This window comes from Manacus candei, unplaced genomic scaffold (genome assembly GCF_025592945.1).
Source record: "Manacus candei isolate 608988 ecotype Guabito, Panama unplaced genomic scaffold, ASM2559294v1 h1tg000023l, whole genome shotgun sequence".
Classification (NCBI taxonomy): domain Eukaryota; kingdom Metazoa; phylum Chordata; class Aves; order Passeriformes; family Pipridae; genus Manacus; species Manacus candei.
This window is the reverse complement of record NW_026138071.1, coordinates 17,965,676-17,988,575: the sequence shown is the minus strand read 5'-3', so window position 1 is coordinate 17,988,575 and position 22,900 is coordinate 17,965,676. Positions and strand designations below refer to the sequence as shown.

At 40.5% G+C, this 22,900-nt stretch overlaps 1 protein-coding gene across 6 annotated transcripts in view; it reads left to right on the top strand.

Moving 5' to 3' along the window:
• Positions 1-449: 449 nt before the first annotated feature.
• The window catches only part of INO80D (INO80 complex subunit D), a 45,755-nt gene continuing 23,304 nt past the window's right edge, over positions 450-22,900 (top strand). For 3 of the 6 annotated variants that reach the window (XM_051786840.1, XM_051786839.1, XM_051786835.1), the window contains exons 1-6: positions 450-727; positions 2,026-2,095; positions 9,679-9,774; positions 9,882-10,128; positions 15,524-16,272; positions 19,391-19,499. In XM_051786840.1, coding sequence (XP_051642800.1) covers positions 9,911-10,128; positions 15,524-16,272; positions 19,391-19,499 — 1,076 coding nt within the window. In that variant the 5' untranslated portion in view covers positions 450-727; positions 2,026-2,095; positions 9,679-9,774; positions 9,882-9,910. Of the gene's footprint in view, positions 728-847; positions 918-2,025; positions 2,096-3,143; positions 3,341-9,678; positions 9,775-9,881; positions 10,129-15,523; positions 16,273-19,390; positions 19,500-22,900 lie in introns of those variants that run through there. The other 3 variants (XM_051786838.1, XM_051786836.1, XM_051786837.1) reach the window with 3 other exon arrangements.

The window sequence follows — 22,900 nt, the reverse complement described above, 5'->3', positions numbered from 1 at the left end:
ACATCAATTTTTAGCATTATCACGCAATGACAAAAAAGTTATCAACTTTATACATACAGAAAAAATATTTTTTTAAGAACCACAAAGTTACTAAAAATATATATTATACCATACCTTTTTTTTTTTTTCCCAGAGAGTTGATCTTAACAGGTTATAAAGAAAATTATTTCTTCAGCCACAAGTCTTTGTATTTTATTTTTATTTAAAATAAAAAGTCACACAAATGATAAAATATTTTGTTTTGGCCATTTGGCTCCCTCCGCCAAATTGACACTTTATAAAAACCTTCTGTACTTTTTTCCCCCTCCCTCTCTCCCTCTCTACTACCTCCAAGATGGTAGGAAAGTTGTTGTTTTGGAGGGCAGAGGAGCCGCTCTCTGATGTTATGTCCTCTCGGTGCCTGTAGTGGTGCTGTAGGAGGCTGCTGGCTCTCTTCTTGAGCAGCCCCAGCAGCCCTGCCTTCTTTGCTGGAGAATATATTCAGGGATTCCCCTTAATAATCACCTACCCTCTGAGCACTTTGTAGTTTTAAAATAATAAAAAGCCCCCAAAGCTTTCTCCCCACAAAAAGCAGGATCTTCTCAGAGACAGGGGGGCAGCAGCTCCTCAGCACAGAGCCCGAGCACATTCCCAGTCCCTCTGCTGGGGAGGAAACTCTGATCTGTCAGCCCAACAGAGGGAAAGGGGGGAGAGGAGAGAGAGGAGGGAAAAAAAAGCAGCTGGAAAGGTAAGCCAGGCCCGGCCTGCATCCCCGGGCTCGCGTAGCGCGGCAGGCGGTGCGGAGGGTGCAGGGCGGGCGGGGAGGTGGGCTACGCGAGGCCGGGGATCGGCCGGGGCGGCGTAGGCCGCGGCGGGGGGTGCGGGGAGCCAGGGGGCTTTTTGAGCCTTTCGGGCGCCGGGAGGAGTGCCGGAGGGGGGTGAGACGGCCGCCGGAGCCCAGCGGGAGGGTCGGGGTGCGGCGCCTTTGCCCGGGAGGTGAAGGGCGGCGGGGGTGAACGGGGCGGGGGGGCGCTAGGCCTCGGCGCGCCGCGGCCCGGCCGCTCCGCTCCCCGCCCCGCCGGGCCCCCCGCGCCGGGCCCCGGGCCCAGAGCGGGCCGAGCCCCGCCGCCGCCGGGGCCGGACGGTCGGGGGGAGGCGGCGGGGGCGCCGCGGCCGGGGCTGCTCCCCCCACCCCCCAACCCCCCGCGCGGGCCGAGGGGGCCGCGGGACGGGGGGCTGGGGGCGGCATTAATTTGCCGAAATGACTTTTAATGAGCGGCGGGGGGGGCGCACCCCCTCCCCCAGCCCGATGCGGGGCCGTGGCGGCGGAGGCGGTGCCGGTCCCGCGGGGCTGCGCCGGCCGCGGCCTGGAAAGTTTCGCGGCGTTTTTGGGGTGCCTTGCCCCCCCCCACCGCCGCCGCCCACCCTCCGCTCGCGGCTGCGGGGCCGGTGCCGGCAGGGCGGGGGCACCCCGGGATGCGGCCGCGGCCCCCCCGCCCGTCCTGTGCCCCCTTGCCTCCCCCCCCCCCCCCCCGGTGACCCCCTCCGGCCGGGCCGGCGGTGGGCGGATTCGCCGCACAACTTTTTGGGAGGGAGTGGGGGTGCGGAGATGCCCTCGCAGTGCCCCCCCACACCCTACAAGCTGCCGGAACGTGTGGTCCCGGCCCGGCCCCCGGGGCCGGGGGCGAGGGGCAGGGGGTGTCCCGCCCGCACCGTCGCGCCCCGACACGTGTGGGGCCGGCGGCCGCCCGAGCCCCGCCGGGGCTGGGCAGGGGTCCCTCAGGCACCCGCACTGTCCCGGGACCCGCTGGCGTTATCGGGACATGGGCAGCAGCGCACTGGCCCCTCAGCCAGAGGAGGGAATCTCCTCAGCAGCCCTTGCACAACCAGGGCTGTGTCTGGCCGTGGGCCCCGGCCCCTCTCACGTCCCCACTGAGGCACCCCGGCTGTCCCTGTGCGCCGGGGACCCGCTGGGCTTGGGGGGCTGTGTCTCTGTGAGGTGCTGCTGCCCCCCAGGACTGCAAATGAAGGGATCCTTTTTTTCAGGGAAAAGAACGTCTGGTAGTTGTGAAGTGAGTGCACTGGGAGACCCACCAACGCGCTTCACCCCGCACAGGTGAAACAGCTCCGGTTTCTAATGCGGGAGGTGGCGCGTTTTGGTCAAATGTTCCTTAATATGTCTTTTAGCTCAGAATGTTAATGGCTTTGTACAAGTAAGCTCAAATGAATTTTAGAAATTGCAGTAACACTCACCTTAAGCCTTATACCATCTGATTAAAATACATAGATCTATAGTTAGTTCTAACTTTGTTACTCAACAACATATGATGGAGGTTTATTTTAAGGCCCTTTTCAGTTTTTGAGGATTGGGAGACTTAAAAATGAAATCGACAAAATTAGGGCAGTGCGTAGGTGAGTGCCCTGTCCTATTGACACACGTGTAGTGGCAGTGTTTCATGCTAAGACCATCCCCACCACTGCTGATTGCTGAACTGGAGCGCTTGTGTTTTGTACGAAGCTGTCACTTACAAGCTGGCGATGTTCAGCCTTTTACATGAATTGTTTGTAATATATATGAAGATCAGACAAGTTTTATAAATCGTAAAGCTAAATTATCTACAGAAGGCCACCCAAAATTTACTTTCTGAGAGTTATTTTGATGTTCAGTATTTTTGTGATGAGTGGAATGAATTTGTACGTAGGGCCTGGTCCTACAGAACTGCATATACTTTGTTCTCACAATATGGTAAATCATCAGGAGGTACAAATTTATTGTAATACTACACTGACATTCCAATAGCTTATAACTGCTGAAAGACTGCTCTACGAGGAGCTCTACTGCTTTATTTATTGAGTATTCCTTCTGGAGCAAAAATAATATTTCTGTATTGTGTGAAAATAAGCTTGTTTGCCTTCATAGTATTGGGACTGAAAATAAGACTAAGGTATTTTGCTTAACCTCATATTCAAGGGCAGGTTATCTGTTATTTGAATGAATAAAAAACTTGGACTTTTTTTTGTTCAAGTACAGATGCGAAGGGTGGTATGTTTAATCTCTGCTTTCTTTCAGGATCATGGTTTTGATATTTTGAGATAACATTTTTAAAGTGCATTTCTCCCATGTTGCAATGGCCTAAATATTCCATTTCTTGCTGCATATGAAGGCTGCCTCTCTGCCTGCTCACCCTAACCCTATCCTGGGCCTGTTTAAAACTGTGTTGAAATAAGTGTGCTTCTGTGCAAGCGTGAGCATCTGTCTGTGAGGATGTGATTGCAGGACTGGGGCCTGAGACCTTCTGCTCAAATAGAGAAGTCCTTGTTCAAAAGACTTTCAAGATATGGAGCCCGTCTTGAACCTTAGGTCAGGATTACCAATGTCTAGAAAATTTTTTGAAACCTATAGGAATGTGCTCTTGGCAATAGTTATGAATCTTCCTACCTAAGATCTTTTCTCTTTAGAAATCCTTCGAAGTTTCTAAAATTCCTGGGGTCTTAAATATTTGGTTTTAGGCTTTGGGATATCTTTGTCAAGTTTTCTATAAGATACTATTTATCATTAGTGAATCAGCTGAAATGAAAAGTTCATTTGTTGTAGGAAAACAAAAAGAAGAACCTGGTCAGTTTGGTAACAAAATGAGTTACTTTTCCACCTCTTAGTTATGTTTTCTGCTGTTGATTTGAACTAATTATAAGTCTCTTAAGTTCTCTAGTGGTTATTACTATTAGGAATAATACTTCAATTCTATATTTATTACATTATATTCTGGAACATAATCTGTATTACCAATGTTGCCTAAAATACTCTACTGCTTTTCTCTTAATATATCTGCAGTATAAACTGCCTTTTTCCAGAGTTGAAATAATAAGCTTTCTAAAAGGCAGAATGAGGGCAATGTTGCTTCTATCTTCCTAGGTAGATCTTAACATATGAAAAAAGTAGTCCAGAATATGATTCCAGGTGGTAACTAAAAATATCTAGTAAGATCTTAACATGTTGAGTATCTTGATCTTGTCAGGTTACTTGCATGTATGTTGCAGTACCTGCACTTCACAGGTCTTCTTGAGTAAGGATTGTACTCTAGTTAATAAAAGCATTCTGTACAGGAACTCTTGTAGTTGGCTTTAGTTGCTTCCCAGTGTTCTCTGTCTCAGTATGAATGCTTTTACTGACAAAAAGACTCTTGTTTCCAGAATTACAGAAGTCTTGGTTTGGTAGTTGAGTATCGTAGAGAATTGAGCTGTTAAAAGACTAGAACTAAGCCAAAGTTATGGTTAGATCACAGAAGGGGGACAGAAGTTACAACTTTGTAGTGTTGATGTTGATCACAATTAGATGTGATGCAGAACAAAGCACTTCAAAGAGAGGTATTAGTTGCTATGAAACAGAAAAAAATAATCTTTCTGCTTTCCTCTTAGGAATGTAATTTTTACTAATACTGATTGGAAAAGTTTTGCTATAAGTCAGCTTTAAATGCATGTCTTTTTGTCATGAATTTTATGGTCTCTGTTCATCTCTGAGTGTATTCCATGTTGCCAAACATCATACACTCTGTGTATTTTCTTAGTCTCAGCAAAAGGGTCAGTCAGTGGCAATGCAGGTAATTGTTCCTTCTTGGTCAAGTTTAGGAATTGACAAAACTACTATTTATGCTGTTTGTGTTTGTGGAAAAGGTTCTTATAGATCCACGTTCCACTTCTGGCCCCAAGTTAATGGTTTTGGAAGCATATGGAGAGGATTGTACCTTGTCTGTGAGATGCCATGAACACAGCAAGCAATTTAACATGAAATTTGTGCTAATATTAGCAAAAGCAAAACAACACAGTTAAGACCTCTGTAGTCGTGGGTTTTGTTTGGATGCAGTGTGTGAAGCTCTGAGCTCAGTCCTCTTAATTATACATCTTTTAACCACCAGCATATAATTGCCTTGCAATTTACAATGCATTTGGGGATTCCATTGCCTAAACGGGTCTTACATACATTGAATGTTAAGTTCTGAGCATATGTTTAAGAATGTATCAACCCACACGATTTAAAATATTCTAATATTTTCGTCGCAGCATTTGCTTAAAATGACTGATTTGAGTTTTGAGGCTATAATGCTTTGGGCTTTCTCGTAGTGACTAAGCCATTAACTTTAATGCAGACTACAGATGATGTCAGGTACCAGATTTCTGTATGACATAATGCTGGTACTCAGGTATGGTATAGCAAAGATTGCCCCTAGAGTTTTCTGCTACACTGTTTTCTAGGCTCTCTGAAGAACTGTTTAAGTGTTTTGGAAAAGGGTATTTAGAGTGCAGAGCTACAAGTTTGTTGTCTTGGAGCTGATGTGCACTGCAAGATAGCTGATTATGCCTGCTTGCTGGTACTGAAAGCAGCTGGGAGCTGGCTTCTTCCAGTGTGTGATAGCAGGTATTGGCAGTTGCACAGGTGTGTACCTGTGTGTATTGAAGTCTTTAATTTCTCTTTTTACGGTCATTTTGCAAACCGCCTTCTGTTGTCTTATGGACCACTAGTGGCTGCACTCAGCAGGACAAGTAGCTGTGCTCTAAGTGCTGGTGTCTCACAGTGTGGCCTTGCTCTGTGTCCTGCCTGTCCTTGCTGGGGTGCTAAGTTTGTTAGTACTCACATAGGGCTTTAGCCAGAGGGAGGAGATTTTCTTCCAGTCAGCTGCTCAAGAATAAAAAATGGGAGAAGGGGAGAAATTAATGCGTTATGAAATGACAAGTGTTAGTGGTAACCTCGTAAGAACATGAGAAATACTCTGCTGGATCGGATCGGGTTGAATCCAACCTAATGTTCTCTCTTGGACAGTAGGAATAAGTGATGCTATTTAGGAAGAGCATGAAAGCCCAACCACTTTTTTATGTTTTCTTCTCTTACTCCTCTGCCATCCATATTTGTTAAATTGGTCATGCTAGCAGGTACATTGCTTATGTCCCCATTGTCTATGAACTTTCCTATTGTCTTTTTGAACCTGATGTTACTATCTGCTTCCATAGCCCCCTGTGACAGCAAGTTCCAGCAGTTTAATATGTTTTGAGTCAATCTCTTAGTAACTTCATCAAGCATCTCTAGTTCTAATATTGTGTGATATGGTATATGACCATTCTGTATTCACCTTATTTCCTGCCATGATTTTTTAAACCTCAGTCATGTATTATATCATTTGACAAGGACGCACATTTTTGGATTCTCTTCTGTTCTTTGCCCTGTTGCTTCTAGCTCAAAATCTTTTATTTAGAAGCAGTTGGTTAAGGCATGTCTAGGTTCCTCAAGAAGCAGCCTCTGGTTTCTCATTCATGGGTTGTGGCTAAAGCTAGTTTGAGCACATATGGGCATAACTTATGTTTCTGTTGAACCTTTCTACGGCTTTGGTGTAGAGTATAAGTGCAAATCCGAAACAGCTCCCGGAAAGTTTTGTATCCTGATATTTTTACAGTGAGTACAGCTGCTTAAGCATTTGATTTTTCCAGGGGAAGTCCATGTTTCCGTCATCTCTTACTGAATCCTGTGGGACAAAAATAATTTCTCCCCCACCCACTATTTAGCTAAGTGTAGTTTCAGTTCTCTTCAGTTAAGTGACATGTGCGTATTCCATGTTCGTGCTACTTTTTCCGTAGCTGCAAAAAGCTCTGTTAAGAACTCCTGTATATTCTTAAAAATAAAACACTGCATCAGATTAAATCAGAATGAATAGATTTAAATGTCTTCATTAATTTTATATATGTGTGTTTATATATACATAAACACACACTTACATGATATGCTATGGAAGTAAAAAGAAAAAACTCTTTTTAGATTAAGTACAACTTCAGTCTCTGATCCTGGCAGTGTATCTGCACAGTGGGGAGTCTCTGTAGGGATCTACCAATAAAGATATAATTGCAAGTTTGGGAAAGTTGCTGTGGATTTTTTTTAATGTAACGTTGGCTTCTAGACATATTAGCTTTCTTGTTCATTGCACTGTAGTTGCACTAGTTGATTCCTATCAGGATTTTTAACATGGTTATATTTGCATGAGCTTCTCTTAGTATATATATCAACCCAAAAATTCATGTTCATGGTCATTGGTTTCCCTGGGGATTATTCTCAGTATTTTTGCTTGAACATTTTATATGGCATTGTAGTTATGCCCTGTATCTTTCAGACAAGTAAGAAGTAAAATACCATGCCTGCCCTAACACAGTCAAGTTAAAGGCAAAAATAAGACATAATTATGAGTTAAATCCAAAATTAAGACTGCAGCCACAAGAATAAATCTAGGATTATAGTGGCTGGGAACTGTGGAGCACTTTCTTTACAGAAGCTTAACAGAGGCACACAAGGTATGCATTTCTTGCTGTTTACTTTGGAACCATCCTGAGGAACTCTTTTTCTTTGGTCTGTTGCTTGATAATCTTCAGAAAAGAAATATTCTGGGTTGTGTGAAAGTGAGAAGGTCATTGATCTGTCAGAAACTCTGCAAAGCATGATAGTAGTAGCTTGAATGAAGGTTGTAAATAAACCAGAAAGAAATAGAGAGCAGCATGTGAATCACCCCAACTGCAAGATGCACTTGGTCTTTCAAGTTTTACATCCTGTCCGGTATGCCACCAAATACAAGCTTTGGTTAACTGAGAGAAGCAAACTCCAGAGCAAAAGGCTTTCTGTCAGCATTGTTGCATGTGTGAGATGCAATTAGTTAAGACTCATTTGATTACTTTTGCTGCCATAGTAATGAAGAAGTCTGTCTCAATCATATGGGATCCAAACCTGGATCACAACTCCTGTATGGGTCATGTCCCCATAGCATTTATGCTTTTCATTCATGTCATTGCTGAATAATACTGAAGTGTATGTCAGTACCTGTCTGAGCACAGGTGTCTGAAAGGATTATTTGGTCCTTAACATACTATAGAAGAGAGAGTTCCCTCTTCCCATTCTGTATTTTTGAAGGACACAGTCAACAATGAGCTTTCTTGTTCTTGACTGATGTGTTGTGGAAAGACATACTCCAATGATCGGTTTCAAATATGTATAGTATGTGCTTCCATGCATTGAGAAAAGCTGGGAAAGGTGATTGGAACTGGACTAGGTGTCTGTGCTTGTGTTGTGGCTACCTGGTGTAAACAAAGCAGAAGGCCCCTGCCTCTGGAGTGCATGCTTGCATGTGTGCTTGAAAAGGGAAAATGTGTATCAAGAGGAAATACAAAGTTATCCTCATTATTATCTGAAATGATAAATCAGGTCACTTGTAGTAGTTAAATTTTGTAGCCCATGTCTCCATTCTTTATGCTGTATATGCTGCACGTGCATGTATACAGCTCTTTCAAGAATTTTTTAGCATGTTTCTAAATCTTAAAGCGTCCTTCTGCTTCTACAGCTAGATATATGCTAATGAAAGGCCAGTTTTATGCAGTTTACTCTTAGATGTGTGATAGGGTGTTTTGTTTTGCCCTAGTGACTTAAAGTTGCTTTTCTAGATCCCCCAGAGCCATTGTGCTTGTCATTTTCTCAAGGCACAAAATTTTATACAGCAGAAGGTGAAGGCTTGTACCTTTACAAGAGGAAAGTGCATCTTTCCTACAAAATCTGTGTAGGCTTCCTCCTTCCAATCGTGTTCTTGCCATTTTGGGCCTTGGGAACGAGTGAGTTCACTGACATGGTATTCTGTACATTTGTCACATGCCTCTAATTTATTATGTATTTCCTGAATATCCCCTCTATGAACATTCCTTTCCTTGGTGTATAACACATATGAAACTGAACTGAGTACTGAATACACCATGTTTAAAAGAGTTTGTTCCAGTGCTTCAGGATGGCCTTTCTGAATAAAAGCTGCCTTAAGCTTAGTGTAGCAGAGTAGCTCCAGAATATATATAATGTTAATTTTATTTGGAGCTACTTTGAGATGGTTTGGGTGTTTTGTTTGTTTGGGTTTTTTTTAAAAAATATGATTGCTGAAGACCTCCATAGTGTTAGGAACTGAAAAAGTACCTTATGATTGCATGGATTTGCACTGTAGGAGTGTATTTTAGGGGGGAAACCCCCCAACCTCTTGTGGATGTTTCTGCCCTCCTGGCATTGATGGGAGTACAGCCTCTGATATTAATACCTGCTTTCCCTAAAATAAGCGCAGTGAGGTAGGACAAGCACTAAAGAACCGTGATGACCTCAGGAAGGATTGCATATTGATGATTGCAGAAACTGTAAGCGGATACAAGAACTAGAGACTGATCATCAAATATGATAAAGGAAGCTTTTTTTAAAAAGAAAACTTTGTTGCACTGACTGATTAAATAATTTTGCAGAGCAAAGACAGTCAGTGGTGGTTTTGTAAGTATAGATACTTGAAGTAAAACCTCTGCAATCAAATGGGTTGATCATCTTTCAACTTGATTTCTGAAAGCAAGTGGTCTAATCTGACATTTAACCTTTTTCAACTTGTAGCTTCTAATCATTTTCTGGTAGATGAGTGAAGTTTTGTTTAGGAGGTTTAAGTGTGGTGACAGTAGAGTTTTCTTTTCCCCAGTAATTTCCCCCAGTTTTCCAAAGATCTGTAACTACTAATTGAAAACTGTTGGGCTAGTGGATTTGGCTTATTGGATGCTAGCTGAACCACAGGTTTGGTGACTACATCTGCCTGCTTACTTACTGAGCACTAGTAATACGCGTTTTACTCTGACTGACATTGACCTTTTTGATATTTTCCTTAGACAATCTGCTTCATCTTGGTTCATCATCATTCCAGGATAGTGGTGTCCTTGGGGCTCTCTCTTGACATTGATATGGTACAGAAGATTTAAAATCAGGTATTGTTTTGGGTCCTTCTTTCCTGCCAAAATGGAACATGCAGTCCAGAACTGAATGCATTTCTTCTTTCCTTATGTGATTTGTCTTAACGTTTTGGTTCTTTCAGCTGATGTTCACAAGGAATAGAGTCACGTGATGTATGAAGGCAAACACATACACTTCTCTGAGGTTGACAATAAGCCCTTGTGCTCATATAGCCCCAAACTGTGCAAGCAGAGGCGACTTAACGGCTACGCCTTCTGTATCAGACACGTTCTGGAGGACAAGACTGCCCCCTTCAAGCAATGTGAATATGTGGCCAAGTATAACAGCCAACGCTGCACCAACCCTATCCCCAAATCTGAGGACCGTAGGTGAGTTGTGGTTATCTCTCTGCAAAGTGGGAAGTGGCTGGGATGTTGGCACGAGTTTTCTTTTAAGTTGCTGCTGGCTTCAGGATGAGGGTGGAACTGGCTTGAGCAAATTGTATTCCAGGATGTTCCTTTGAGGATTTTGTTTTAAGACCAGTAAACTTTATTTTATTTTCTGTGGGAGTCAAGTAACTCGGAAGGGGGCAGTCACTTAGTCCCAAGGAAGTTTAAGAGAGAGTTCATTGCTTTTCTCAAATTCACCATAAACTGTGGATCAAACCACAATATCAGCTGTTCTGACTAATTTGCTTTGTCAGTCACAGTACCTGCTCTTAAAAATGCCTGCTTGTTTAGCCAGGAGTGCCAAAAGCACGCTTCCATCTGCTTTTGCAGGACAAACAGTTGAAAATGCATATCTTCTGGGCACAGGGAACAGTGACACATAGAGACAAATCCAGAATTACAATTCAGTGTTTGTGATTTGGTACCAATCTGTAGTGTTGTATTACTGGAATAAAATAAATATTACTTGATAACAGATGAACCAGCTGGGAAAATGCTGTCCACTCCCTTTCTTCTTTGCTTCCCTCCTTTCTCGCACTCTCCTTGCCCAAATGAAGATGCCCAAGGTGTCCAGGTATTAAATGCCTTGCAAGAGATAGTGCTTGAAGTTGTTGAGAGCTGGACTTCAAACTAGATTTCCTGAATTGCAGCCCATACTGTAGCCACAAGGGCATTCTTCCTTACTCTTTAAGGCTTCCTGAACACTAGTCTCATTGGTGCTGCTGGGGCTGAAATAGCAGAATTTGTCTGATCTTGTCTGACAGCTATATATGACTTTATTTCTTTGGAGTTGTCATTGCAGGGTTTGCCAGTAATACAGTATTTAATTAACGTCTATGTTAACTATGTGAGGCTTGTTCAACTAGAAATGCTTTTTAAACCTAAAATATAAACAAAATATGCCAAAAAAAGTCAAACCACTACTCACTGACCTTTCACATTATTAGCTGCCATTCACTAACCTTTTGCATTATTAGCAGTGTTCCCACTGTGCCCTACATATAACTTCCTTCTCAGCTCACAGCTCCCTCTCTTGTCTGAAACAACAGTTGGACTGTGCTCTAAATTAACTTGCACTTCACCTGCCATTTCAGTTGAGGAGACTGATGAAGTGAGAAAAAAAACATGAATGTTTGTCAAAAGCTGTAGGGCAAATGCTCAAATGGCACAAGATGAATAACTTTAAGCTGTAATTTGACAGTCGGTGAGTGTTTCTTTGCTACTGTACAATTGAGGCTCTTTGGAAATGAGCTCGCAGGAATGATCATGGAAATGGTTAGCACAAATGGTATGCTGTAATTTCAGATGCAAGAGCTGACTGAGCCAGAGTTGCTGTTTACCAGGGGTCATACTTGAAAACAATAGAAGTAATAGTACTTAATGACACTTCTTTATGTCTCATATGTTCCCATGGAATTTGCGATTTTTCTTTACACCTTGAATTGAGTTCGCACTTTGTTCTTTTTGATTTTTCTCAAGTTAAAGTGAAGTGTGGTCATGACATCTGGTGTATGTTATATTAGAATAATTCAATTGCATGTCGAGTGTCACATTACAGTACTTGAAGAGGACAGCAGGTGTCTGAAGGAGAAAATAAACTTTTAATTTCAAATGAGAGGATGTGATAGTTTGAAAGAATATTTTAAAAGACTGCTTCTCAGGGCAGAGTTTAGTTTTAACAATAAAATTTAATGAATGCTAGTGATAAGACTGTGGCTCCTCTGAACTTCTTTTTTTGGCAGGCAAACCTGTATCTGTTTCTTAGGAGACTTTCTTCACATTCCGTTCAATATAAAGATGTTTGCTGTGTCTGAGTTCTTCACTCATAGCTTTTAATTTTTTGTATACAAAATTACTGTCAGATGGTCATTTTGTCACAGTTTTACACATGCAACTGTACATGATCAGAAGCAGGCTGTATGATAGCTCTGACAGCTATCTTCTTTTTATACTTTTAAAGATTATTAAAAAAAAAGTCAAGAAGATGCATGCATTATATGCCAAAAGCTTCATAGTCTGTCCACAGATAATTAAAAAGAATTATCACTTGACCCTGACAAATGGGATGCTACCAGCCACAAAGATGTTTAATATTGTGCCACATTATTAGATTTCTTATTAACCGTTAACGTTAATAGATCTACAAATTAGATCTATTAATAGTGTGACTTCAATGCCTTATTTGAAGTCTAGTTTCTCTATTCACTATCTTGTTTTTTTAAAGAACATATATATGAGAAGATACAGACATAGATTTTGTATTTGTATTTTCTCTGAATGCATCTCCTAATTCTTTCTTAGCCAAATACAGACATACATAATGAAGTTCAACTTAATTTTTAAATATAGGGTTATTACAATTTAGTTGGGTTAAACACCATTTTAAATCTCCTCTTTCAAGACAATCTTTAAATATTTTGTTAATCTGCAAGCTGTTCTCCAGTTTATTGGATCTTAAGTAAGTGATGGAAATCAATACCGGTCTGGGATGTACTGAGAAGCAGAATGCAACTGTAGGTAGAAAAACTCACTGTCTGAATTCTTGTCCTCCTAGTGGATGAGGGAAACTGTCCAGCTGAAGCCTTCAGAGCCCATCACATTTTGTGTGCTTCACGTTTTGATAATTTTAATGGATATCAACCCACTGCTCTTACCATATGTGTGGACTTCACTTGATCTTACTTGCACACAAAAAATGCTTTTGGCACTGAGTAGGGAAGGGGACAAAAATTTGTATTAGATACTCAGTTTGATACTGTCAGCTGAGAATAACTCACAGACAGGTTACAGAGGTGACAAACTCAGCCACTAAGACAGGCATATCAGAATTGGCTCTTATAGGCCCTGCTTGACTCTAATGGGTTTCATGCTCAGAGCTATGTGAAAAGCATTGTGCTACTTGCAGGTGCTGTGCTAGTCTTCCCAGTAATCTGACTTCCATGGAGCATGAACTGTTAATGCAGACTCTGCAGTACTGGATAAAGTCAGAGCCAGTTGGGTCCAGGGCCAACTAAAAAGCCATCCTGGAAACTGAAGGATGGGGAACTGGGTGTGCTTGCCCCCCTGGCTCTGTGTGGGACCAGCTAGAGCCTGACAAGGTCAAGGTTGAGTTGGTGCTAATCTACTATGCCTAGCCTAGCCAAAACTGCTTGTGTGTTGTCTTCTTTACCCAGAGGAGATTGAAGTGCTCTTCCTGGCTTCTTCCTGCTCCTGTTAGTCCAAGATGTTACCGCATCAATTATGCTGGAAGACAGAGAGTTGATAGAGCCTTAAAGCACAGAGCCAAGTCGTTGTATACTGCAGTCTGCAAGTGCATGTGATCTGTATGTTGTAGCCTGACATCTATGGGTTTGTGTCCAGTTGGCTCTCAGTGGTGCAGTATGGTCAGTTTAAGAGCCAGAGCTTTATTCTCTGCCATATAAAAATTATTGTATTAGAGTTAAATGAACAAACCAAAGCCTGAATAGCCTAAAACTCAGAGAATGTTAGCAAGCTTATTACCTTTTCATAGCTTTATTCACCTTTTCTATTTTTTTCTTGTTTGTACAATGAAAACAGACTATCCAGTTTCACATCAGCAGAAGCACAAGATGACAATATTTAAGTTGTGAACAATATAAGAGCATTGAGCAAAACACTTTTTATTGGCATAAGAGGGAAAAGAATTCCCTGGTGTTTGTTTTGTCTATTGTTTTTTTCTCCTGTCATACTAAAAGTGCTGTTGTAACTGATACCAGTCTTGTTCAAACAAAATATTTTAAAAGTGCATAATTTTAAACATGGAAACAGTGCTTGTTGACTTTAAGGGAAGCTTTATTGAGCCCTCATTATATAATTTTATTTTTAGAAATGTGTCTCTCAGTATGAATTTACAGTATTCTAGTGTGTTCTAATAAGGACTCCACAAATTGCTGGCTTTCAGTTTGCCTCATCTAGCTTTATTTATTACTTACAACATAATATAATCAAGAAATTATTTAGACAGTAATAAGTAGCAGTAGTTTTCAGACTTTTCTGATTTGTGAATCCTTATGAGTGTGGAACCCTCAAGAGGCTGCATATATGGAGATCATTAAAGAGCATATATGAATTTGATTTCTCTTTTTTACCTTTTAAGGACTCTTTAGAAGCTTCTCACACATTGCTTCTTTAGAGATGGACCAGCAGTTTGAAAGTCAGTAAGCTGAAGTGTTAAACCTTTTGTGATGTTTGGTTTGGGCTTTTTTTTTTTCCTCCATAAAGACCGGGAATAAATTAATTTTAACCTATTTGTTCCACAAAACTTACTTTTCTCAGGTTTGTATTGATCAGATTTTAAAGAATACCTTCATGGCTATTTCCTTATTCATAAATACTTGAATGTAGACATCACTTTTTCCTTATATCTTTGTTTTCATCTATAAGCTGCAGGTTATAGATGGGATTCTGCAAGGGTAGAATTCTGATGGCAGGAGTGCCTGCCTGTGGGAAACAGGAAAAGAATCAGATCATGATTCCTACATTTCTATCACCTGCTTGTTTTAATCAGATAAAGGTTAATTTTTTACTTCTTATTATGTTACCTGTGGACATAAATTGTGATTTTTTTTTTTAAAACTTCCATGACAAATTCTCAGAAACTTTTTTTAATAACGTGGCTTCAAAAGTCTTTCATATTAGAACTTAAAATCTGTGTTTGTGGATTGTATGTATACATATTCTTGGCATTGTGTAAATATTTTCTAGCAGGAGAGAATTTGTTTTTATAACTAGATTTTTATTTGCAAATAATGACCCTTTGCAGCAGATATCTAGTGAGATTGTCCTTATAAGAAACTGCTCTCCCTACTACAGTGGAATTCATAATAATAATGTGTGCATTAATGAAAATGTTAACTATTTCCACTGAACAAACAGGCAAATGAAAGGAAGTAGTCTTCAATGTAATATTTCTTGGGAGCTTTTGAAATGATCGGTTAATGGCTTAAGTTCTCAATGTTTTATATATCAGACAGTCCATTTGTTTTGTTCACTTTGTTTTGTGAGTATTCGCCCTATTAGAGAGTTAAGATTTTGAATGATCGTGTGTGAATCTCCTATGACTAATGAATGAAGACTTTTATATCTTAAGATTAGAGATTGTCCCTTGTATAACCTTTTGTTTTCTGTTACATGTTGGGAGCACCACAGTTACCTGTTTTATTATAAGCAGTTGTGTACACTTCTTATAAAACCTCTTGTGTTTCGATTTATATTTGCTTGAGATGTGTGTTTGGGTTTCCTTTAAGTGATGTCTTTTCTTCATATTTTACTTATAGGAGTTTAGTTAATAATCGACTGCTTTTATTTTTCAAAGGTACTGCAACAGCCACCTGCAGGTACTTGGCTTTATACCGAAAAAGGAGAGGAAGAAAAAGAATGATCCCATAGAGGAGGTGAAGGTCAGGCATCAGATGGATGCTATGGCCTTCAGTCTGACAGTGCCCACCCTGGCCTTGAAGATGCCCAATGGACTGGATGGGATGTCCCTCTCCCCTCCAGGGGCAAGGCTTCCTCTCCACTACCTGGAGGCAGAATTAGAAGACCCCTTTGCTTTCAATGAGGAGGATGATGACCTAAAGAAAGGGGCAACAGTGAGGAAAAAGTTGCAGAGCAAGTTGGCTCAAAACCGGCAGCGCCAGAGAGAGACAGAGATTTTAAAAGTTCGCCAAGAGCACTTTAGCCCCATTCCTGCACCTTTGCAGCAGCAGCCTCTGCAGCAGCAGCACTCCCATCTGCCACCTTCATCAGCTTCGTTAAAGCCGACAGGGCTACCGCAGGGCATCGTCTGCAAGTCACCTCAACCTCTGAACACCAGCCTACCAATGCAGGGAGTGGCACCCACCACACACACTATAGCACAAGCCCGGCAGTTGTCTAACAAGAGACCTCTGCCTCTCCTGCCACCCGCCAGGGCTCCTGTCACGGACCCGCCAAGGACTGATCGGGTCCTCATGAAAGCCACAGCCTTCTCTCCGCACTCGTCCTGCATGAGCCGGCTACAGAGACTGGTGAAACTGTGCACTCGAAAACAGCAGCTGGACACTGATCTGTTTCCTCATTTAGGTGAGCAGATAATAGAGGCACCACAGCCTTATTTTTTAACCTAAAACCAAAAAAGGGGAAGGTCTTTAACCCTGTCCTGCATTCATGTGCGGTCCTCACAAAATAACCTTGAGCTAGGTAATCTTGGTGTTTTCTTTAGCTCTGTTCTCTATGAAGGGAATGCCTGCATCCACCATATATGGTTTATGGCATTTTGGTTGGTTTTTATTCTTAATGTTCTGTTAGCCATTTGAGAAATGAAACTGAGGTGTAGAAAACATTGCTTGGATGATAAAGACATCATATAGAAGGTTTGAAACTCAAGTAGTAAAGGTGACACTAGCTGTACCTACATGAGTGGACAAAGTTAGATTAAATATTAGATGTGTGACATGTGCACATTACAAAATGAATGCAAGTAGAAGTTTGGAGATTTAGCCTGTCGTTCTCTGCAATCCAAATTTCCAACTGACTTGATTGGAAAATTATAGCAAAAGAGAGTTTTTCCTGACTGGGCCTATTAGTTTATAGAAAGTGGATGAACAAAAAAAAGACCACTGCAGGAGAGTATCACTGTTGCAGAAGGTAATTGGAGGGTGGAGTCTTGTCGACATATAAGTGCAGGAATATTCTTACCCTTACTTATTATTTAGAAACCATAATTCAATAGCTGCTCGTGAAAGTGTAAGCAAATACAACCAACTTGCTGGTATGGTAGTAGTGCTCTATGAGGCTTTGAAAAGGCAACTGACCTTTTGGTTTATTTGTCTGATGGTGAATACAGACCTAGGCACACTGATCTGCCCTTTTGTCTTCCTCACCCACCAAAGTTACTTTTTGGCTCAGTTTTGGATTGTACTTTTCTAACAAGTAAAATACTAAAAGGGAAATGGAAATGTGAGTCAGTGTGTGATATTAGAGCAGGAACACTATTTATGATTTTTTTTAAAAAAAGACTTCAAATAAATCTAGACATTCTTCATATAGTATCTTATTTAATTGGAAACATCTGTAATTTTTGCTGTTTCAATTAACCTTTCCTTAATTTGCTGTTAAGATCTGCCCTTTGGCACTCATGGGATAGCTTGACTATTTGTTCAGAAGATAATTAGCATACCTATAGCATGTCTCCAAAGGATGTTGTTCTTCAGAAAACAGCTTTGATGGTCCTATATATAATGCAGGTCTTTAGAGGAATGGCAACTCCAGAGGCTTTTCTGAGTGTTACAGACCCCAATAGCTTCGAAAGTGACCTGTGTTTGAAAGACTGTAGAAAGATCTTTTCTTAATGTTTTACATTCTCAAGTGGTGAAGAGAATACATTTTACTAAAAAAGAGGCATAGTAAAAAAATCAGTTAGACCTATACATGTACAGTTATGCAGATGCATAACTGTATGTGTATGCATTTAGAACAGTTTATATTTGGCAAAGTAAAAGAATTCACATATAAGTTACATGAGAGTGGAAAATATATTTGTTTTTTATTCATTATTATTGTATTTTATTCATTATTAAATTATTAATATTAAAGACTAGTTATGCCAGTTCAGGGAACTTCAGGATTTCTTTTTTATGATAGAGTAGCAGTAGAGATGACTGCACAGAATCTTTAAAAGATTAAGCCAGTTTTATGTGTACCTACATCAGAGCTGTGTAATTGGATATTAATGTAACTGCAATCTTCAGTGTCAGTATAGTGAATCTGGATTAGATTTTATTCCTTCATTTCTGCAGTGCCCATTAGAAGCAAAACAACACAACTTCTGATTTTGTTTTTAAACTTCGGGTAAACAATTTGTTACATGGTTGTCAGTTGTGGACATCTTTATCAAATGACGATTTCAAGTTGTTTTTTTATTCCTTTATGAAAGGGGCATGAGGAAAAAGAACCACTTACCTTGAAAGTATAATTCTGACATCTCATTAAATTTCTTAATATATCTTAATTTTGTTCAAATGCATGTCTTAAAAAATAAAAGGACACTGAAGTTCCTGAAAAATTTGGTTTCTGATGTTTGTGGTTCATGTTAAAGTGTTGCTTCTATATGATGAAGATACTCCGAATGATTGCATTCCAAGCATAGGTGTGCGTGTCTCTAACTGTGAAAGTAGGTGACCAAGTACTGATGCATTTCCCAAATTCAAAGCATCTGACTTCGGAATCATCTCAGATATAGTTGTTTAGTTTATTTTTAACAAAAATAAAATGCTCCCTAACTCTTATCCCAACTGCTGCTCCATTTTCAAGGAGCAGAGAAGAAAGCGAAAAAGAAAAAATGCTGGCTTGCAAATGCAGCAGTGGAATTTTATCCCACCTGCTGCAAGAAAGTGGCAAGAATTTCACTGGGTGTGGGAGAGAGGGTAGGAAAAACTGTGAAAGATGAAGTTCTAGACAGAATGTTTCACCTGAGAACTTACTGGCCTCTTTCTGGTTGTCATGCTCAACAGTTGTGTGTGGATTGACTAACTGAGGCTGCTGGTGCACACAATACTGCATCATCATTAAATGAAAACGTGCTGCTTGGTAAAAGTGCAGGAGTGTTTGTGTCTCTCCCTTTAGCTCTCTCTTCATGCATTTGGCCAGCAGTGACAGGAACTGGGCAGAGGAACACACCGTGTAGCTGTGTATCTATCTCTGTCCGTGATGCTGTGTCTTGTGATTTTCATATTCTTCTCTGTGTTAGGGCACAGTGAAGGGGTCAGAATATAAACAGAAATGAAATTGGCCTATTTAGATCATACAGTATTAAAATTTACCAGGTAGTCAGTTCTTTGTGACAGGGACTTCTCCCTTACCTTGTCTCTAAAGTTCCCATGTGCTTGGTTATGAAAACTGTAATATTTTTCTGTGGGTAAGAAAGCTGGTGATTTTTCTTCCACTCTTTATGGATAAAGAAGCCAGTAAGGATTTAAAAAAAAACAACCCTTGCTTATGACAAAAATCAGTGCATGCTATTTTCACATTGCAATGGAGCCGCTACTGTAACTTTTCCTGTGTGAGAATATTATATAATTTAATCAAACATAATTATGCTTGTAACTATACTACACATTCACCTCTTTGCCATAGGTTGCCCAGAGGCTTCTATAAGGTGGATACTCTTTTCATCCAGCTTTCATGTTTTCAATTCCCTTAGGGCTGGATTGGTCTGAAGACAGTGGAGAAGAGTTGGAGGATTCAGAGCAAACCTCCCCTTACCAGGTTGCATGGTCTATCCGAGAAAGCCTCGGCTATGAGAGACCTGAGTGAGTATCATTCTTTAGTATTCGTGCTGGCCTTGATGGAATAAATCATGTAAATGTGAGTTTCACTTCAAGTGGAGTCAGTGGAACCTAAGCACTTGTTCAAGTGCTTTGCTGAAACAAAGGATTGTTTGAACTCATTTGTCTGTAAGAGCTATGAAACAGCTTGTTGCCTTCTGTCCCAGTTTTCAGCTAACTTAGAGACCTTTGTGCAGTCTGCTATCAGAAGGATGCATCAGGAAAGGATTTAAGCTTGTTTGTCTAAGTTTAATTGAGTTTAGTGGGATTTATTAATTAACTCGTGTGCCTTGCTGAGTGGAAGTCCTGAATTATAACTAAATGGAGTTGGTATGGTTTCTTGTCTTTAGTACTGTTTGTGAATAACTTTGTTATTAAACTTGCTACATTTCACTCATTAATCCTTATAGTATTTGTGCAGGCTGTTGTTTTAATGTGTTTTTTTAAAGGCCATGGTATTTCTTTTCTTAATTAAGTGTTGAATAACCCTCTGTCAATACTTGTGAGCATTGAAAGGAAGTGATGTGATCAAAGGGATAAGCAGAGCAGGTATTAGCTGCTGGTGCAGAAAGGCTTATGATGTTCTCTATGTACTGCTAAGCCATGAATCTGAACTTACAGCAGGATATGATAATATATGTCTATTAATGTAAATTTTAAAGTGCAAAGTTAAAACAAAGCATCCTGAGCATAGTATAGTAACAAAGAATGTTTTTAACAAAGAAATTGGAGTCTCAATAGAATTTGATTATAATTTCTATAACGTGATTCTCATTTACTATGCAACTAGCCTTTTGGTATTACAACTTTCCCCCATTCGTTTAATTTTTAAATATAACACTTAGAATAATCGTGTTAATGAAACTTTATTTCGTTATTACATGGAAATTCTGAAACTTACTAAAACTTCTTACCTTCTCTAAAGATCGTCCTCAAAGTGAACAATAAAGCTATATCTGTCATCAGGACACACCCCAGGATGCTAAATACTAAGAGTCTTCAGTGAATCAAAGCTAATAAACAGTGTGTGGGCTTTTCTTTTATAAAATAAAGGGTTTTTTTTTTGTTATGAATGACCATCGTTTTTTAGGGCATCAGCAGTCAGAGAATGAGCTTTCACAAACAGTTTTAACTTAAAAGACAGCTTTTAAATAAACTCTTTTGGGAAAACATGAACAGACTTCAGAATTTTAAATCATACATATTTTTTCACAGCAGATATATCTATTAAATAACTTCCCTTACACTATTCTCTCTCTGACATTTGATTTTATTCTTCCATATATCCCTATTTTTTTGTCAACTTATAAAGGTCATCTCTGTGTGTTTTGTCTTCTATTTGTCTTAACTTCCTTAGGATTCTTCCTACTCTTTTCACATACTGAGAGAAAAATAGTACCTTGTCTTGACATTTTCTGTTCCGTTCTAGCATTTTGTGCACCTCAGTTAAATGCTGTCTTAACTAATCATGATGGATAAAATTTTGTATGCTACTGACTGCTTTTGTACTTCCATCAGCCTGCCCAGTGTTAACCATTCAACAACCTTACTAATTTTGATTATGGATAAACATTCACTTGACGTAAGCCTTCTAAAACTTTAATTCCTACTCTGCAAGCTTCTGTAGAGGTTTTTATTACCTGAAATGTTTTACTTTGACACTTCTGCAATGTGATCTGTCTGCTGCTGAAGGTGATGAATTAGTTCAAGCTATGTCTGGGGAGATTTGATTTGTCAAAATAACTCTGTCTTGCTAATCTGGCAGCGCAGACTCGTGGCTCCTAACTTAGTCAACCAGTGACTTGTTACTGAATTTTGGAGACTTATTTTACCAGAAAACCAATGGAGATTGTTTCTTAAAACTTTTACTGTCTGAAATCACATCTTTTATGTTACGGGATTTAATTGCTGGTTTTTACAGTAAAATGAAGGCTATTTTTTCTCTGTTCATTTGTGTCTGAGCTTGTGGTCCCACCAGCTAACTTCATTCTGTCCTTTTCCATTCAACTTCCTGGAAGACAGTGGAAGGGATGCTTCTCAGAATAGACTATTGAAAGAAAATGAACAGTTAAATTCTGCTTTCCTGGACAGCTGGTTCTCAGCATTTTTGCTTATGTGATTGTGGGGGGAATGCTCTAACTTTCAGTTGAACTTCTTGTGTGACACTCCAGCTGCTCTTAAACTCTCAGAAATTCACCAGATTCGTTTAAAGTTAATGTATTAACAGTGCCTGGTGTTAGCTGGGATAGTGCTTGATTTGTCGTACTAGCTGATACAGTGCTGTGTTTTGGGTTTAGGATGAGAATAATGTTGATAACACCCTGATGGATTGATTGTTGCTAAGTAGTGCTTACCCTAAGTCAAGGACACTTTGGTTTGCCATGATCTGCCAGAGAGGAGGTGCACCAGAGGGAGTGCAGAGGTGCAGTGAGGGAGCACAGCTGGTACAGCTGACCTGAACTGCCCAGAGGGATACTCCATACATCGTGATCAGGATATAAACTGGGGGGAGTTGTCGGGGAGGAGCTGAGCACTGCTCGGGGGTGGGCTGAGCATCGTTCAGTGGGTGATGAGCAGTAGTATTGGACATCGCTTGTTTTTCTTGGGTTTTCTTTTCCCCCCCCCCATTACAGTAAATAGTTAGCAGTATATTTTAATTTGTTTCCATTATTAAACTGTTCTTATTTCAACCCACAAGATGTTTTCTTTCTTATTCCCCTCCCCATCCCACTGGTGGGAGCAGGGAGAGTGAGGACGCAGCTGCCTGGTACTTAGCTGCTGGATGGGGTTAAACCACGACAACACTAATATATTTTTTTGGTTCACTTGCCTTCTGGCCTTTTAATCTGTAAAATTCATATTGTTGCAATCACCTGTGGAAATGCAGGCCAAATGTTTACTTTTATTATTCCGTGGTTTAATTTTGAAAAACCGTGTTCCTGTGCTCCCAGGATTCTGGGATGCAGTGCTTTGAGGCAGGCACAAATGTTTGAGTTCAAATAGTAGCACAGGAGTTGGTAGTGGGCACAGTGCAGGCCGGGTGGCTGGCAGAGAAGGCTGCTGAGGTGGGAGGAATCCCTTATGGGAGCAGCAGTTTGGAGAGAAAGCATGGGCTGTTCCCTGCTGCAGATTAGTGAAGCTTTCCCCTAGATTATTTGATTTCTGGGTTTGGTAGCTTGGAAGGTACTGGAAAACAAGTGACTTTATAACAAAGTGGTTTTTCACTTTGTACACTGAAATATAGATAAAGCAAGCGTTTCAAGTAGCAAGTTTGAAAAAGGAGTGTGAGTCCCTCCTCATACTACCCCACTCAAAGGAGCAAATATCAACACTGTATTGTGAAAGTTGGATTCAATAACTCACATTAACTAGAATAACTAAAAGAA